The 19,934-nt window shown below is 40.8% G+C and overlaps 1 protein-coding gene across 1 annotated transcript in view; it reads right to left on the bottom strand.

Moving 5' to 3' along the window:
- Window positions 1–17,161: 17,161 nt before the first annotated feature.
- RGS7BP (regulator of G-protein signaling 7 binding protein) overlaps window positions 17,162–19,934 on the bottom strand; it is a 104,327-nt gene continuing 101,554 nt past the window's right edge. The window contains exon 6 of the mRNA XM_018569333.1: window positions 17,162–17,263. Coding sequence (XP_018424835.1) covers window positions 17,172–17,263 — 92 coding nt within the window. The 3' untranslated portion in view covers window positions 17,162–17,171. The remainder of the gene's footprint in view (window positions 17,264–19,934) is intronic.

Raw genomic sequence — 19,934 nt, 5'->3', positions numbered from 1 at the left:
ACTCAACAGGATAAGGATCCTTATTTTTCTTTTTCAAAAGCAACAATTACATTTAGTTTAGTCTAATAAGATTTGAAATTTACAGTCACGTGGCTAACAATAAGAACCTTGTCTTTGCGTTAAAGCAAATCAAACCTATAGAGTTGACTAAAGATGGCTATACATTGTGCAAATTTCAGCCAGTTCTTGATGAACCGGCCGAAATCGGCACAGTGGGTGGCCCTCTCGGCACCCTTCTGTATGGCTTCCTTCTGTGCAAAATTAAAGGGGCTAGATAGAAAATCTTTGGGTGAACAGTGATGTCAGCCAATCATAATCTGTTATATTCTCTCATTTAGCTTGCAGTTTAAACAACAACAAGAATATAACTGTGTATGGCCAGCTTATGCGGAGAAAAGTGGAAATTGGCATTTCTCTCTTTGTGAGATTGTTCCTCAAAATTTTTTAGTTTGAACTATCTATCATACATTTAATAGGAATATTACAATGACTCAGCACTCTGCATTGAGTTTGCATGCTCTGCCTGTGTGGATTTCCTCCCACACTCCAGAGGCATGCTGGCGCTTATGTGATAAGGACTTTAGATTGTAAGCTCCTTGAAGGCAGGGAATGATGTGTAAATTGATGGTGCTATATAAATAGTTTGTAATAAATAAATATACACTGAATGTAGAACAATGTAAAACCTTACAAAAAAAATAAAGGGGTTAAGAAAAACATTATTTTTACATGAATTGTTCTAGTAGTTGTTATGTCCAACCATGGTGAAGCAACAGCACTGTGTGAAGACCCTTTTGTATGTTAAAGAACAAAATAGCAGAAAGTACAGTTATTAATGGTAATTGTCAGGAATCTCTGCCACCCCTCTGTCTATGCAATGGCATTGCCCTTTGTTATATCCTTTATGTTGGAGTTTTTATTAATGTAATATTACCAGTTTTTCAGAAGGCAGTCTAAAACTTGTTCTTTTGCAACAGGAAGAGTGAGCACCTTGGATGGTGGACAGAAATAGAAACATCCCACCAGTGGGTGAATCAAGCCTCCATTCTCCATGCATAATTGAGAGGTTAATTGAATGTTTTATATATTAGATAAAGTAGAGAGAGTATAAAACCCAGTTAGGTTTTTTAAGCTATTATGTATCCCATTGGTAAGACTCCTCTCCACTCCCTGTCTTGTGGACATAACAGGATGTAAGAAGAAATCTTTCACTACAAGGAGTATCCCCATTGAAAAAATTCTCCCCAATTCATCTTCTGGTGAAAAGTCCAAATTTTGGATTTTTCTTTTTCTTTCAATCCCGGTGACAATCCTTAAAGATATATCAAGGGAGTGAATTTCTTGGGCAGGGACAGAGACAGCAAAAAAAACCTAATACAGGTTCTAACCCTTCCCTACTCTATCCAAAAACAAATAAACAAAAAAAAATTTGCCTTTAGTTACAATGCAAATATTTAACATCTGTTTAAGCCCAAAAAAGGGAAGTGGGAAGTAGATGGACATTGCTGATCTAATAGTATTATGTTTCCTGTCTCAGGGATAATTATAATGACCAAGGACAGTCCTCTAACCTGCTCAATTAATTGGGCCTCTGAACAGCAGCCAGCCTGTGCTGCCATGGAGGACCCACATCGAATGAGATTGGACAATTTGTATTGTGTCTATTGGTAGCTTTTCAACTGCAAAACACTAAAGGAGGGAGTCTCTTTTCTTTGAGATCTTCAGATTGGAACTAATGGTAGGAAAGAGCCTCTTCTATTTGAGATCTGCAGACTGGAACTAAGGGAAAAGGAGACGCTCTTCTTTTTTAGATCTCCAGACAGGAACTAAGGGAAGCAGAGACTCTTCTCTTTGAGATCTCCAGATTGAAACAAAGGAAATAAGATACTCTCTTCTCTTTGAGATCTCAAGACTGGAACTAAGGGAAGAAGAGACTCTTCTCTTTGAGATCTCCAGATTGAAACGAAGGAAAGAAAATACTCTCTTTTCCTTGAGATTTCAAAACTGGAACTAAGGGAAGAAGAGATTCTCTTCTCTCTGAGATCTCCAGACTGGAACTAAGGGATGAATAGACTTTCTTCTCTTTGAGATCTCCAGACTTCCACATTGTATAGAGGCTGAATTATAGAAAGTGCACAAGAAAGTAAACATTTCCAAACTTTAATGTTTAAGAGTCTAGACTAGATAGATCTACAGATAATGGTCCCTTCTACCAACTCCTCATGTAGCCATTACATCCATCAATTCTTTTTCTTGTTGCTAAGTTGTAGGAGCACCGGTGGAAATCTGTAGACATGGATAGTCACACAAATAGAACCAGCTGAGAACACTTCTAGTTGGGCTTAGTGTATAATTCTCCTGTACAAAAATAGCAAAACAACCAAAAACACTATTTAAAAGCAAATGAATTCTCTTCTCTGCATAATTTTTTTTTCATGAATAAGAAACGATACTTTAAAGGATCATTTGGACCACTGTATTTAAAAAAAACATGAATAAAGAGTATTTTTTTTAAAATTGCTAACTATCAATATATAGCTTACGTATATTGCATTATAATTTGCAGCAAACCCACACATTATCCCAAAACACCAATAAAACTTTTCTTGATGAAAGGTCTTACCTAAGAGACAACATGTAATTATGCTTGTAAGGAAAATAGTTTCCTGGTTCATTGCAGCAATATTTTAAATCAACGAATCCACAGCAGTAAATGAGATCCACAGTGTCCTCATTTCTTGGGCACCCAAAACTATTGATAAATATGTTACTGGAGGTGTAGTAGCTGGCACAGGTCTCTGGCAGGGTCTTTGTCATCCTGAGGATGGAGGCTTCAAGCTTTCTGTTTGTCTCCCAGACTCTTAGTGAAGCTGATTGTACTCCTTACCCCTGTTCCCTTCTATTCCACTGAATCCAACGTATAAGTATTGCCTGCTACACCTTTATATCGTTTCATATAGATTATAAAGGAAAGGGATTCTGAGTTATTTTTTTATTGCAGCTTGTTGGTGCCATCTGCTGTCCATTAACTATTTTAACATGTAATATAACTGTTCAGCGGTCTTTTAAAATAATTATTTTCTATGGAGATTAATATTTGTAGATTTATGTGTATGTGTTGGATAGAGATGTTTTAGGCAACCGCAGAGTTCAAGCATGTATCAGGAGTGATAGAGCCAAACATTTTAGGGTTAGAAAAAAGGAATTTTGTCCTGCAGGCTAAAGGGTTCATATTGCATGGCAAATTCGTATAGAACTGTGTGGGCAGTATTTATAGAAATAGATCACGTATTAGAAGTAAATAATACCATTATGACCATTATAGCTGCTTAAAAATGTTTTTTCCTTTTTTTGATTAGATATCCTTTTTAAAACAAAATTCGACAAAAAGTGCCTTTGTCCACCTATGCATTCAAATTTGACTTGTTTCGAAATATTGCTCTTATACATAGTTACATAGTATTTGGGGTTGAATAAAGACATACGTCCTTCAAGTCCAACCCATATAGGTCCATAGTTATGCAGAATCATATTTTTATATATGTTCCGAGCTTGGCTTGGTATTCTTAGAAATTAGCTTCATTATCTGCAATAGCTGTGTTTGTTTGCAAGGGAAAAATTGAACCCCAACAAGATAGAAGGGTGTGGCAGGGCAACACAATGGATATCATGTGGTTGTCATGGTGTGCGTGTGTGTGTGTGGGGGGGGGGCACATTTAAATTTTTTTACCTACGAAATAAAATAAGTTTGTGTGGTCAGGTGTGTGTGGATTTTGGCATTTTTGGCATAGGCCCACTGCTTGCATTAGTACTGAGGCAGAGGTGCTGTGATTTTGTTAAGAAGCTATGTACAGAGCCCTGCTGGCCTTTCCTGCCAGCAATGATCTGCCCGTATTGCATGAAGAAGAACAGAGACCCAGGGATGACATCACTAGGTCCAAAATAAGGTATGTAATGAAAAAAGAAATGGTCTTATTCAGGGGCGTAACTAGTATCACAGGGGCACATAGCAAAATTTGCTATGCCCCCCCCCCAAAAAAAAATTTGCGCCCCCCAACCCCTCCAAAAGAAAAAAGTACCTACCTCCAGAACACGTTCCCGCTCACTGCTGCCGAGCCCACCTGAGACCCCGCACAGCCCTCCTGAAACCCCGCACAGCCCACTTGAGATCCTGCAGAGCCCATTTGAAACCCAGCACATACCAGAGACCCCGCACAGCCCACTTGAGTCCCTGCTAGTACCATAGACCAGCACACAGCCTACCTGACACCCTGCAGAGCCCACTTGAGACCCCGCACATAGACCACTGGCGATAATTTCGCCACTGGTCTTATTTAAAATGTAATTATCCTGTTAATGAAGGCAGGAAGAGAGGGGCATGGGAAGGCAAAATATAAGCAGATAAACTTCAGCTTTAACGTGTATTTGCTCCCTTTTGGTCTGTTAAATGTACCAATGAAAATGTTTTGTTATATCTGTTCGATAAATGCCAAAATATACCTCCTAATCCTGCAGTGCAGCACGAGCATAGGAAGTTATCAGCAAACATTGTTCCCAGCTCTCTATGTGAACTACAAAACAACTACCACCAAGTTATGGAAGAGAGAAAATAGGAGAGGTAGTTCTAAAACACATCATGTCCTAGTAGAAGCTTGAAAAGGGAAAACTAATGCAGCCACCTCATCTAAGGACTGGTGAACTGCAATATATTAGACTTTGGTTCTTGGGTTTAGATGCTTTATAGAGGCAGATTGTGGCCAGGGGATGCCATGGCAAGAAAACATGTACATGTGTGCGGCATTAACAGGCTTCAAAGGGAATCCCTTCTCTATTTCTTTGCTGAGGGGCAGAGGTGTAACTAGAACCTTCAGGGCCCCGGTGCAAGAAACCATAAAGGCCCCCCCCCCCCTGCCGGTGTTCTGTCGAGAACGCTGACCCAGTATCTGCGCTTACGTACAGACGGCATTACCGAGCAAACCAGCATTTATTTACAAAGTATTAGTTTGTAATGGTTAATTGTGACCGTTAATAATATGCCCTCCATGGCAGTAAATGATGGGTGGAATATTATTAAGAGTCACAATTAACGATTTAAACGGAATACTTTGTAAATAAATCCCTGTTCCCTCGATAATATTGGTCTGTGCGCAAGCGCAGATGCTGAGGTCGGCAAATTCGACTACATCGGCGTTCTCGACAGAACACAAGTATCTGCGTTTAGTATTGGGGCATTTTCACGAGTATAAGTACTCGTGAAAATGCCCAGTATTGGCACTGGTGTATTCCTAATGTAAAAATATAATGCATTGCTGGGACTTGTAGTCCTACATAGTTGGAGCTATTCTGCATTGCTGTATGATCATCATACAGCAATGCCGAATACCACCAGCTGTGCGGGACTGCAAGTCCCAGCAAAACATTATAATAAAAGTGAGCACTATATTACCAGCATACACACACACAAATGCCCCCACTCCAGACTTATCTTCCTTCTCCAGCAGGGCCCTCTTCCCCCGTCTCCCTGGTCAGGGGGCGGGGCTAAGAGGGTCATCACACAGCAGAATGTGCTGCCCGGCGGTGCCTGCAGCATATTCTGCTGGTGGCAGCCTCTCCCATCCCTGCCGCACAGCTGCCCATACATGCTGCGGGCGGCTGTGCGGCAGGGAAGGAACGGCACTCTCTCGGGGGGCCTCTTCTTCCACGCTGGGCCCCCCCAAAGTGGCGGAACGCAATTGCTACCGCTGCAACCCTGGTAGTTCCGCCAGTGCTGAGGGATTATTTGCAAATAGTCTACCATAAATGCAACAAAATGGTTTGTATAAAGCAAAATACAATATCATCATTTGATCTTACAGACACACTGGCTCATATTATCAGCCAGCAATAGTAGAGTGTGGTAATAAGGAATTTGTGCTGGAAAATAATAATAAATAATATGTGCTGGAAAATAATAGTAAGGAATCTGTGCTGGAAAATAATAATAAATAATATGTGCTGGAAAATAATAGTAAGGAATCTGTGCTAGAAAATAATATTAAAGGAGAACTATAGGGTCAGTGCTTTTCCCCATAGTTCTCCCCAGGGTCACAGGAGAACACAAACTAGCGCCCTCCCGTGACCCAAAGCTCAGTACTTTGAGACTGCCACAGCCGGGACGGATCCCGACATTACTGATTTTCACTCATCTCATAGTTCTCCTTTAAGGAATTTGTGCTGGAAAATAATATTAAGGAATCTGTGCTGGAAAATAAGAGTAAGGAATTTGTGCTGGAAAATAATAATAATAAGGAATCTGTGCTTGAAAATAATAGTAAGGAATCTGTGCTTGAAAATAATAGTAAGGAATCTGTGCTGGGAAATAACAGTGACTGTCACAAAAGAAGACACACATGTGAGCCCCGCTAATGTGAGCTTAATGGATTTAAGTAACACGGCAATATTGATCTGAGCTGTAATCACCAGTATGAATGTCGTCACATAGACTTAAAGATTGTTTCGAAAACATCATTCCCTGCGATTACCTGAATTTTTCTTAGAACTCTTAGGAGCCGACAGAATCAACAAAACTCTTACCAAACTCATTGAGAAAACTGCATATTAAGGTCAGCTTGGTTCAAGAAACAGCCCCCCCACCACCCCAGGTTACCCATGCAGACTGAAATGATTTAGGAAACATGATTACATATTCCTACCTGCTCCAACGCTATGGATTTTAAATACTGAACATGGCAGTATAGCTACCGAAATCTTTCAAAATGAGTAGGAGGTTCTGTGTTGCTAGTGCTCAGTGTTGTATGAAACATTACAGCCTTGGCACAGCTTAGGTCCTGCCACTACCTATGAAAGAATCAGTGGAACCTGTCACTTTTTCATTTGAGAGTCCTGCAATTGTGATCATGTGTCGGAGGCTCTCACCTTTGTCTACTATAATAAATATAAATAAGCAGGTTGGCTGGATTTGGGTGTTAAAGAGAAAATGTCACTTTGCCCTAAATAGCCCCCACCCCAGTCATATACTTATCCAGCCACAATTTCTCTCTGCCACCCCTCTGCAGCATCGCTGCCTGTCTACTAAGCTCAGTGTCAGAATTTACATAGAGGGATGACATCATGGCACCCCACCACCCCAATATGATAGTATTTGGGAATGGGAAGGGAATCTATCACATAGGGGAGGTCTTATGTTACCCCATATGCAGAACCCCCACTCCTTTAGTGAGGACTCCGGCAGTGTGGGGAGGTGGAGATGGAGCACGGTTGAACAAGTATACATGCTTGGATGGGAGGCTATGTGCATTCACTGTCACTTTGCCTGGGATGGGTCTCTTTGAGCCTGGAGCTTCTTTTGAGGCTCTGTGTAGAGATTTAAAGCAGAACTCCAGGCAAAAGTGTTCTCAACCCTTGCAGTGGGGCTACCCCTGCACTGCAAGGCTTAAGTAGTTGTTTTTGTCGAGGTGCTAAAAAAATGTTATACTCACCCAATCCACAAAGCGGGCTTGCTCTTAGACCTGTCCCCCTCCGCTACAGCGGTTTACGGTCCTGTGAGTCAACACCTTGTGTACAGTGTATACAGGTGAAGATGCCGGCTAACATACCGTGGCTGCATTGGAGGAATTGACAGGCTGCAGGCACTGGTGTAGAAGGGAGCTGGCTCAGCAGTTTGGGTAAGTATAACTTTTTAGCACCTAGACAAAAATGAGCAGTTATCCCTTGCAGTGCGGGGGTGAACCCCCATGCAAGGGTTAAGAACACTTTTGCCAAGCGTTCTGCTTTAAACTGTGGACATTGCTGGATAAGCAATCCACACATTAGTAGATACCAATATATAGGTAGGGACCCTGCCCCAAGCAGTAATGTTCAGTTGTGGATCTGTGTCTCCAGCCAGCTGTAGCCAGTCTAAGTGCTCCTTTTACTTTTAATGTTTTGAAAAAGTTCCTCAACCTAGATTATGAATTGATACGGCCAGCTTTTGTTAAGCAAGCTTCAGCAGTCTTATCTTTACACCTCTAGTGTGTTAGAAAGGGGCATTTGAGACAACCAATTTATTGTAACCAATCCACAAAACAGCTGCACAATGCCAATCTTCATTCAGCGCTTTATTTGTATAATCCAGTCAGCTGGAGTTAGTGATCCCCTCCTAGCAGTCACTCACCTCTGACGTATTTGGGTTTAGTTGCAGAGTAGTGAGTGATCATGGGAGGGATCTCCTATTTCTATGCTTCACAGATGAAAAAGCTGCAGGATAATCACTCTGTGTGCCCTAGCCATCCGAGCACCGCCAACAATGCAACTGTATCACACTTATCGAAACAGAGAACATTTTTTCCACATGTAGAACATTTCCCACACATAGTGCCCTATAAATAGATAAATCATGGGTTTTGACAAAGTATGACGGAGAAAATGAATGCATTGCAATCACCGGTGTTCTTGTACTGAGTAGTAAAAATACAATGACATTCACACGTTACAAAATAACACAGCAAAATAGACACATACAAGATTGATGGAAGATCAGTTTCACTTTACTGGGCTTATACCAAGAGGCATTGCGTGATGGACGTCTCTGAAGATGGGATAGCAACCTTTGCTCCACTGCAACCTGGTAGCTGGCCATTCAGGAGAAGAGGTGCTGAACTGGCTATATGAGAGAAGCAAACACTAGAATATTACTTCTTAGCTGAGTGTATAGTCAAGCACACTCTAGAAACCTGACTTTAGAGGATGTTGTCCTGGCCTGCTACCATATTGCACATAGGGCCTACCTATGTGCAATATGATAGCATTACAGATATACCTAGAGAAGTTGCTGCATGTGTTTAAAGATATAGAAGGTGCAGCTGTTGCTGTTTTTGCATACCTTCCAACTTTCTGAGATGAGAAACAGGGACAACCTTTAGCACAATGTGTGTAAGCAACATACAGTATACACCCCTGCCATTCCCCACTTATGGAGCCCTCAAAGAATTAATATACAGACAGTTATTGCTTAAATCCAGTGCTTTTTTCCAGGTTTTGTTCAACCTCGGTGCTTCCTTTACAAAAGTGCCCAAGCTTGGATTTTAAATGATCAATGCCAGCTACTGTTGAGCGAGCGTCAGTAGTTTGTGCTAGAAGGGTTCATAATCTAAGTTATGAATTTTTATCAGCTGAGCCAATTACTAAAGAGTTTGGCCCTGTTCACTCCTGTAAGTTTAGGTGCGATTAAAGATTCCAGTGTGAGGAACTTGCCTTTTCCTGCAGCAGGAATTCCTTATCTGCCATTTACCAGCAGCAGCTGTCTGACAGCCACTACATTTAAACGTCGGCACACTGCATGCAATTGTATGTGATACAATTGCATGCGGTTAGGAATCAATCAGTCTTCCTGGACGCATCGATGGTACATCCAGGGAGAGTGATTGATTCCTAACCGCATGTAATCAAATCAAATTACATCATTAACTTGATCATTAACTTAAACGGGTGACAGCTGCCGCTTGTAAATGGCAGGTTAGCGATTCTTCCTGCAGAAAAATGCAAGTTCCTGATGCAGGAATCCCTAATCACACCTAAACATCCAGGTGTGAATGGGGCCTTAGCCTTGTGATATGGACTGGGGAATGTAACAAATATACCATGCTAGTGTGCTCTTTTTTCATGAACCCAGGGGGATTGTGTGCTGGTTGTCTCCTAAGATAGGAGATATGTCTTGGAGATTGAAAGCAACCTTTGCTACGCTGCAACCAGGAGGGAGGCACTTGCAGCGGCCCACATAGAATAGAAGGTGCCGAACTGGCTGCCTGAGAAAAGCAACGACTGTAACAATGCTTCTTAACTGACCTGAAGTTGTTGCATGTGTTTAATGATACAGAAGGTGCATCTATGGAGTTTTGGGCATCTAGAAAAGCTACTCAAGTTACTGCTGCCTAACTACCTTTAACCATTACAAACCGAAGATCCTATTGTGAGATTAGGTGTGCCCAGATAGTAAAAGGACTGGGGCCTTTGGAGTAGACAACTATATGACCCTGGGGGAAATAGCCAGGGCAAGACCAAGGCAGAAGAAGCACCAGCCTAGGGAGTTGTGCCGGGGAGGTCGCAGTTGGGACAGGAGCTTCTTCTACCTCTACATCACCCAGCAATGTTCTGCACTGTGCAGTAGTAGCCTTCATTCATAAATTAGTGTTATTAGCTTATTTGTTTATTTATTTTTGTCCAGGCACTGGTAATGCCATTACATATAGCTTGGTGTAGGTTATTCTCAAGCAATTATATGATATAAGAATTGTTTTCTTCTGTCTATTAGTCTTAGTATCAGATTTGAAAGCCTAGCCAATGGTAAAATCTGATTCTTCTTGTCAGCTTTATATGAGATGTTGGCAAACCTGTTGACTCTTTGGGCGGATTTACCAAAGGCAAATAGGCTATTCACTTTGAAAGGGAATGTGGTGAAAATTCACTTTGCAAAGAATACCCAATCACATACAAGGAAAATAAAAAACAATAATTTTGCTTGCACATGATTGGATGATTAAAGTAAGCAGAGCTAAGCTAAGGAAAAAATCCCTTGCAAAGTGAACTGCCTATTTGCCTTTAGTAAATCAACTCTTTTGAATACAGGCAGGAGAGGCAATGATATCATATGTATGTTAGTGTCTGCTGGCTAGCCCTATATATCAAATACAGTAGAGGAAAAGCCAGTAGACATCATTATATTTCTTGATAATAGTCCATTTTCTCATATTTTGCTTTTTTGTATGTTTGTTCTCACCAGCTCCTCAGATCTATATTAAGGAATTAATGAAATGTTTTCCTATTCATGTTCTTATCCTTTCATTAAAAAAAATTATTTCAAAGCTCACATGGATGCAAGTACAAAACTAATTAATGTAATTAATAATTCATCACACTTGTGCAAATGAATACATTTAATGCAAGTATTGTTAAGCATTGTCTAATGATATCACAAAGCTCTATAGGACACCATGGTGAATTTTCCAGGCTTTTAATGTAACATTTATCCCATACTAGGGATAAGTGTAGTGGTTTTGAAAGCAATTGATTTTAGCCCTCAAAAATATTGATTTAGCTGTAGGCTAAATGTCTTCAAAGCAAAATCTTTCAATTTCACTTATTTAGCTGCTTAGGTGGAATTTGTTAAAAAATCTATTATTTATATTTATTTGAGGGTGTGTTGTGAAGTATTTATTGTAGTACTTTTACATTATATTTAGTGTTTTGTGTACTGTATATGTATTTTTTTCCTTTTTCTTTTTATTCATTTTCTATCAAAATACAGTACATACATATATAACAGCATTCTACGTTACACTGTCCCTTGTCCAACACAACACTGTAAATACAATTAACCCAACATATCTACATTAGCACAAAAAAATAAATCGACAAAAAAGACAAATGGTACAATCCGCTCTCCCCACCTCCTCCACTCCCTCTCTCTGGGTGGTGTCCCCTGCATCCTCTCTCAAAATACTCCACTCTCCACTATGCTAAAGATGGCATATAATCCCCTATCCAGGGTCTCCACCCCCTTTGGTATTTTTTCATACTGTCATTAATAATAGGTTAATTTATCGCGTACCACATGATTTTATTTTTAACTTGTACTTTTGGGGTCCCGGCTTTCCAAGTTATTTCCAGTTCTTGTTTTGCCGAAGTAAAAATAAATGTTATCAGTTTGCACCGGGACTAAGTACAACTATTCAGTCTCAAATTCCCTAATGCCTCTCAGGGATTCTTCTTCAGAATTTTAGATTAACTGATATAATACTATCTAAAAACCTTATTTTTTAACACTTCCTCTATCCTTCCCCCTAAGTCTCTCTCCCATTCTTTCATATAGGACTTTGAGGGGGAATCATGCCTCCTCAATAATATTTTATTTAGTATTTTTTCCTTTGTTTAATAATTTTTTTCCTTTTTTGGTGGAGGTTGCCAGGAGAAATTTTAATTTGCCCCACATTGCTCAAGTTTGTAGCTGTATTGAGAGCGGTGTGATTGGCTCCCCCACAGGCTTTGAATGGATGAATATGCAAGCATAATCTACCCACCTATTCGGTTTTAAATCTTCCACACAGTGCAAGTGCACTATAAACTTCCAAGGTCAGCCCTGCCACCCTAGCAATTTTATATCAACTCAGAGGAAGGAGAGAGGAGAACAATGAACACAGACTGTGACCGTGTTGCTTATTTTAGGTAACAAAATTAATAAGGTCTTCTTATATTCTTGATCCATGTTCCACCAAAGGACATGTTTGCCAGGGGCTGTTGACCTGCTACTAAAAAGAATAAATTGTTGCCTACTAAGCAGCTGTAATTTCATGTCATGTCTCTGGGCTTCTTACAGGCCTTAGTGGGATCTTCTGCTCAGAATTGACACGTTTCAATGAATTAATTTGTATTAAATTGATATTATGTGTGTATTTAAATATATATGAGAAATTAGGTTTATTAAAATACACTTTTGCAAATGATCAAAAACTATCTGCAGTATTATACCTTTAAAAGTCTTCTTTGGATATGTATTCTTAAGTGTGTTGAACTTGTCTTTATGAATGATGCTTTATCTTATGTTTGAGAATGGTATGCTCAGGTAGCCGGTACAGCAATAGGCCATCTAATAGTCCCTGCTTTATTCAAATCTATTTTTTTAAGATGGGAAGAATCAGCCAGGTATAGTCTGGTAAATGTTTTTTTTTCTTCAAATGTCTATGGAAGTACTTTGAGAATATCTTAGTAATGCGATCTGGATCTGAATATTTTTTTGTAGAGCATAGACATCAATTATAACATTATCAATACACCTTTTATATCTCCTTATGGGTATGATGGATTAAAGCTTTTAGATCTAAAAATAACTGTATAGTACTAATGCCAGTTAACTTTATTCTGCATTTCAGTTGTCATCCTCAATATTTGAAAAGTCCATGGATAGTTTTTAAGAATAAAAACATAACATTGTTATTGAAGATTCGGTTTTTCAAAGGTAACCGCTATAGAAATGTCTATGGTTTGTAGGATATAAAAACTAGGTTCTTGGATTTGCATATAAATGTACACCGGCATGTCCGGTGGTGGAGCTATTGTGATAAAGAAAAAGAGAAGATATGTCAAAAATATGGGTTTACCTTTACTTCTGAATACTCTCCTATGGTAGATGCAGTAAAAAAAGGCCATTTATTATAATCGGATGTTACTGGTATCAATCCTAAATTAGGGTTAAACTAAACAAACAATGCATCTTTTAGAAAACTAGGCTAGTGTGAGGGTTACATGGAGGTCTGTTGTGTATTTAGGTTTTGTGCTGCCCTAGGCAAGACTACACTCGGGCACCCCCGATCTAAATTTGCCCCTTCCTGTTTAAGACATTTTGCATAACCTGTCAGTCCCTGGATACAGCATGCACGCAGGTTGCGTTAGTAGCATAACAGGAAAGCCAGGGTCCCAGGTGGGCTGTAAAGGATCTCTAGCTGAGACCCTGCAGAGCCCACCATAGACTCGCAAAACTCACCTGAGACCCCGCAGAGCCCACCTGAGACCCAGCAGAGCCCACCTGAGACTCTGCAGAGCCCACCATAGATTTTGCAGACTCACCACAGATACTGCACAGCCCACCATAGATCCTGCTCAGCCCACCTGAGACCTAGCAGAGCCCACCTGAGGCCCATCAGAGCCCAGCACAGACCTCACCACAGATCCTGCAGAGCACACCACAGACCCCACCATGGATCCTGCAGGGCCCACCTGAGACTCTGCAGAGCCCACCTTAGGTCCTGCACAGCCAACCTGAGACTCTACATACCCCACCACAGCCCACCATAGACACTGCACAGCCCACCTCAGACCTTGCAGAGCCCACTTGTGACTCTCAGATGGACTATGCGGTCCCTTTCCCTGCACACAGGTGCTACTCCTCTTACCTGAAGACCTCAGACCTTGCAGAGCCCACTTGAGACTCTCAGGTGGGCTATGCGGGATCTATGGTGGGCTGTGCAAGGTCCCTTTCCCTGCACACAGGTGCTACTCTTCTTACCTGAAGCTCCCCAGCTTGCCTCCGGAGCATCCTCTCATCAGAGGGTGGGGTATGGGCAGCCCTAACCTGCCCAAAGCTTCTTCCCACAGCACCTCCGCCGGCTGGGCCCCATGCCACCCGGCAGCTCTCTCAGGTAAATTAGGCGGCTGCGAGACCCAACGGGCGGTTGCCTATTTGCCTTATTAGGCAGCCGAGCCTGGCTAATACTGTGCCTGGCTTGCTGCACTGATTAGGTGCAGCAGCGTTTTTTGCCGCCCCCCTGGAAAGTGCCACCCAAGGCAAATGCCTTGTTTGCCTTGCAGTGGATATGCCCCTGATAGAGGTTAGTGAGAGGATTACAGGGATGGTTAGTGTGAGGGTTACAGGGATGTTTAGTGTGAGGGTCATAGACAGGGATAGTGTGGGGGTTACAACAAGGGGTATTGTGAGGGTTACAGGGAGGGTTAGCGTGAGGGTTACAGGGAGGGATAGTGTGAGGGTCACAGGGAGGGTTAGTGTGAAAGTTACAGTGAGGAATAGTGTTCAGATTAAGGGAGAATTGGTGTTAGGGTTGCAGGGAGGGATATTAGGAGGGTCATAGAGAGGGATAGTGTGAGGGTCACAGGGAGGGTTAGTGTGAGGGTCGTGGACAGGGAAAGTAAAGGTTACCGGGAGGGTTAATGTTAGGGTTACCAGGAGGGATAGTGAGAGGGTTACAGGGAGGGTTAGTGTGTGGTGATCTCTTCCCCAAAAACTGATAGCATCAAACCCCCAGCCCTAAATGTATCATATGCCAATGCCTGATTAGAGGTGATGTAGATTTACAAAGTGAAACATTTCATTACATGTGAAATGCAATGGGTCCAATTCACGAAAATGAAAAGTCCACAAGTTTGTATATGATTAAAAAAAACCGCTTAACCTTGCACTTGGTTTAGGAAAGTATAGTTTGGGTCAAATATTTTCCCATGCAAACTGGACTGTGTGTGCACACATTTTCATCTGCTCACATACCAGAAAGCAGGTGAAAATAAGTAATAACTAAAAGGACAGTGTCCCTAGAGGGTGATTACTGGTCTTTGATGCAGCTAGATAAGACAGTTCTCAGCAATAGTAAGCAGAGGTATCCTTCATTACTTAACAAATAAAGCAAAATAATATCAAAAATAAATAAAAGTCAGGTTCTAAAGGGTGCTTGTGATAGTAGCAAGATATGAAGTTTGGTCTTAAAGTGTACCTAATGCGAAACATTTGACTAGAACCAAACTTTTGTATATCAAACATTTTGGATGGAGTGGCCAAGGGTTAGAACCTGTCAACTCCTTATTATTGTATGAGGCCCCACTAGAGGATTAACCCTGTTTCTCCTGGTTACCAAGAGAAAACCTACAATTTTTAGCTATCACAGAGCTGAGGGGAAATCCCCTAAGGGGGCACTTGTTCAGGTAACAACTGTCTAAAGGGGCATTTTCCTTCTTCTTCTAACTTCCAGTTGTATCTTAAGACAGGAAGAGAAAAGTAAATCTCCCCAACGGTTCACAGACGAATAAATACATAGCAGGGGTGTTAAAGCTAAACTTCTGAATAATTCTGCATTTATTTTTATTTAATTCTATTATAAACAAAACACCTGAGAATTTATGTTTTAAGAAAACATTAGTCACAAAACACTTTTATATTTATCTCCTTTACTAATATTAATAAAATATTTATAGGGTTTTATTTGTTCACTTTGGGAAAGAACAGAAACAATTTCTATGGAGTCTATTGAACATATATATTATTTTGGCTGTGTATAGAAAGCTGTAATCCTATATGTTTAAAAATTACAATTAAGGCTTCACAATGGTATTCGTTGTTTAAGTTTAAGACAGACAAGCTAAGACACTATTAAGTACTCCAAAGTTTATAAAGAATATGTGTTATAAATGCTATAAATTTCTTATATGTATGCCTTATAAATTATTGATTAGGGCATACATATAAGAAAGAACATTACATATGTATAATTATATTGGTATATGTAACAATATTTGATTTAAATGCTAGATATAAGAATGCATCAACTTCTAGGTTATATACTAAAGGGCAATTTCTTCCTCACCCTCCTTTCTGCTAAGCAATCCAAGAGAACCGTGGTAAACATTAGGGGTTGTATATCTTGTAGATTCTAAGCCACACACACACACTTCTGGACCGACACACACATGAATATAAACTATAAGAACTCTAACAAGAACATAAATATAAACACTTTGCATCTTCTCATCCTTAAAAGGTATCTAAATTTATGAAGTGTCCAGGGTGTCTACGTTTATGAAGTACCAAAAAAGCATATTTAACACACGGTTTAACTAAAAAATGTTTATTAACAATGTAAAATGTGGGGTATTTTACAATCAGAGCTAAGTTTGGCATGCCCTATCAGTTATAACACTATGTGCAGACACCATGCTTCAACGTTCTATAGTAACAATATATGATAAGTTGTCTTACTGGGGTATGAGGATATATTGGAGGAAGCAAGGAGGGGATTGAATACACTACCTTCATATATATGTGTAACATTTTCAGAATTGTGAAAATCACACCATTTGAATGGGAAGAAAATACTGATGATCGTCATCAAGCTTACAGTAATATTTACAAGCCAGATACCTAGTTTTCATCCTCGAGTTAACAGGTTAGAAACTTGGCTGAGGTCTTAGACAAAATCCTAGTGCATCGTGGAAGACTAATCATGATTAAGACAAAAAAATACAAACCAAAGTACAGTTATTGGCCTTTGTTAACATCAATAATAATAATTCCTGTCACCATCTTCATACTGAACCTTCGTTTTGATGTGATTCTGATGTAATGGTTTCCCAAGAACACAATACTTGGATATCAAAGCAGTTTGCATATTTTATGCTTGAGAACTTTTAAGTGTTCATAAAGTCTGTTTGGAAAGTTCCAGCCAATCACTGACAGTTTTTGGACCAGTTCATAGGTCAATGGTAATGTCATTTGTCTTCAGGACCATAGCAGAAGTTCTAAAAAGGCAGTTTAGGCAACACTGAATACATAATGGATCAACCAACCTCAATACGATATATGACAGCAAAGGTCAAACTATAACGTATCTGTGGAAAAAATGGCTTTTCTTTATTATTTTTTAACTGGAGATTAGGCAACACAATCCAAAGAATCTTTTCTTTCTTCTTCTGACTAGTGGATATGGTGTTAAGTTGAGGAGGCTACTGTCGTCTGCAATCAAACATAAATAAATGTATTAATCATTACAGTAAATACACTAGTTGATGTTAGATTGGAATTCCAAAAAGAAAAACATTTTTGTAAAGCAATGACTCCATGTTCAAAGAGAAAAAAAACCTCCCCCTTTTCAGTTCCATACATTGGAAGGATTCTAGCAAACATCACTGCATCATCATGTTCCACCTGCTTTCGTTTGCATTTAAACTCATGGATTGGTTCCACTTACTCCCTTGTTCCTGCAGTCAATTCCTGCTCCATACTTGACAAGTCTTCCGGATTCTGCAAGACAATCCCAAGATTTTGGACACTGTCCTGATGTGTCTGTGTCTCACGTGACACTGCAGAGTGACAGCTGGGTGCTGAAACACTATCTGTTTTCCAGCACATGGCACCGTAATTATGATGGGCTTTCAGGCAGGAAATCACTCAAGAGTAAAATTATGGTTCCAACTTTAACAAAGAGACAACAGACCCACTGACACCAACGATATAAGGCTTAATTCTCTCCCACTGAAGCCAACAATATGTGGCTTATTTTATCCACCCAATGATGGGCTTATTTTCCTCCCACTGACATTACTAATGAGGATTCATCCCACTAACGCCAAACATGAAACTTATTTTATCCCTTTGACACAAAGGATTACGCTTATTTTATCCTACTGACACCAATGATGGGGCTTATTTTTATTCCCACTGACGCTAATGACAGGGTTTAATCTTACTCCCACCGACATCAATGGTGGGACCTTCTTTATTCGTAACAGCAATTATGGGACTTTTTACTTCCACTTTTAGGCTATGTTCACATTATGTCTGGAGCAGATCTGCAAATGCAGTGCATTTTTGCAGGGTTTTTACTGCGATTTTGCTGCATTTCGGTGCTTGCATGAGTTTTTGATTGTTGGAGTGTTTCCATGCATTCAAGTGCATTCTAGACCAGAGAAAATTGCCCTTAGTGGCAGTAAGTCTGTGTGGCTCCCAGACCCTATTTTGTCAAAAACATGGCACAGCATAGGGGAAAGATACAACACTATAAGCCACACCCATGTTATTGGCCATGCCCCCCCATGTGTCAGGCAGGTTGTGTGCCACATAGAAACCTTTTAAGGTGTCTCTTCTATATATTTTCAATGTTGGCAACTATGTCAGTCAGTCCCAATGTTGTAGCAAGAGCAGGAAACAGTGGCAGACCCAAGGGGATGCTTAGATTCTTTAAGAACCCCATTAGCACCTCGATCCATAGCCCTGCTGCCTTTACAAAAAAAAAAATACAAACACCATGCTTTTGCCCTGCTAGATGGAGTAATCTCTTGCCTCACAGATAACTGGACAATTGTATTCATACTTACAAACAATTTTCCTTTCCTGTCTAGCTCCATGTCAGCACACTAATGGGTTAATCCCCTCTCTCCTCCCACCTAACAGGATCTTAACTCATAAAACTGACTATGCAGTCCCAGCCCATTGTTCCATAACTCATCGCACTGCATGGGCGGGAATTGTGCTGACATGGAGCTAGACAGGAAAGGAAAATTGCTGGTAAGTATGAACACAATTTTCCAGTTTTCCTGTCAGCTCCATGTCAGCACACTAATGGGAAATAACTTGCTACACACACGGGGGGGAAATGCCAGTCAATTTTAATCAATTAGAGCTTGCCGCAGCAGAAATCACAGTGCGGCCAAATTCAACAGTAGTTAGTACAGCCGGGTCAATGCAATAATGGGACATGAAAGTTTGAATGGACGACCACGTGTCGGCTTTACATATCGTCTCCAAGGAAACCCGACATGCCACAGCCCAAGACGTGGACACACTCCTGGTTGTATGTGCAGAGACCCCCTCTGGTATAGGCAAATCTTTGGCCTTGTAGGCTGAGGTAATAGCCTGGACGACCCATGATGCGATGAGTCTACAAGAGGCCTTGGAGCCTTTCCTGACACCCGATGGGATGACAAAGAGATGATCCGTTGTTCTTATATCGGCTGTAGATGCAATATACGCATTTAGCGCAGTTGCCACATCCAAACGGTGTATGTGTTCGCCATCCGCAGAGTGGAAGATAGGCAAAACTATTTCTTGCCTCATGTGGAAGTTCGAAGCGACTTTTGGGACAAATCCCAACATAGGGACCATGACAACCCTGTCGGCTAAAAACGTAGTGAAGGGTTCCTTAACACTTAATGCCGCAAACTCCGAAACCCTCCTGTCGGATGTAATAGCTATCAGAAAAACCACCTTCAGGCTGATACGCCAGAGGGAGATCTGACCTTGAAAGGTGTCAGAGGCTAGAAAGTCCAGCCCCAATGGTAAATCCCATTTAGGAAATACAGGTTGTCTAGGCGGTCTAACTCTAATGACAGCCTTGAAGAACTGATTAATCAGAGCATCAGAGGCCAGCTTGAGTCCCGTAAATGCTGAAATTGCAGATACAGGTCCTTTGAGCGTACTGATACTGAGGCCCATGTCCAGCCCTGCATGTAGGAATTCCAACACATGAGAGATATGAGGAATTGCAGCATCAAAAGCCCGAGCAGACACAAACTCCTGGAACTTCCTCCAAACTCTATTGTACGTGCAGTTCGTACTGCGTTTCCTGGAGCACAAAAGCGTATCAACCACCTTGGCCGAACAGCCCAGACTCAACAGCCTCCACCTC

This window comes from Nanorana parkeri, unplaced genomic scaffold (assembly GCF_000935625.1).
Source record: "Nanorana parkeri isolate BGI_ZX_2015 unplaced genomic scaffold, ASM93562v1 scaffold1323, whole genome shotgun sequence".
NCBI lineage: Eukaryota > Metazoa > Chordata > Amphibia > Anura > Dicroglossidae > Nanorana > Nanorana parkeri.
The sequence above is the reverse complement of the archived record's forward strand: the minus strand, read 5'-3'. Positions and strand labels throughout refer to the sequence as shown.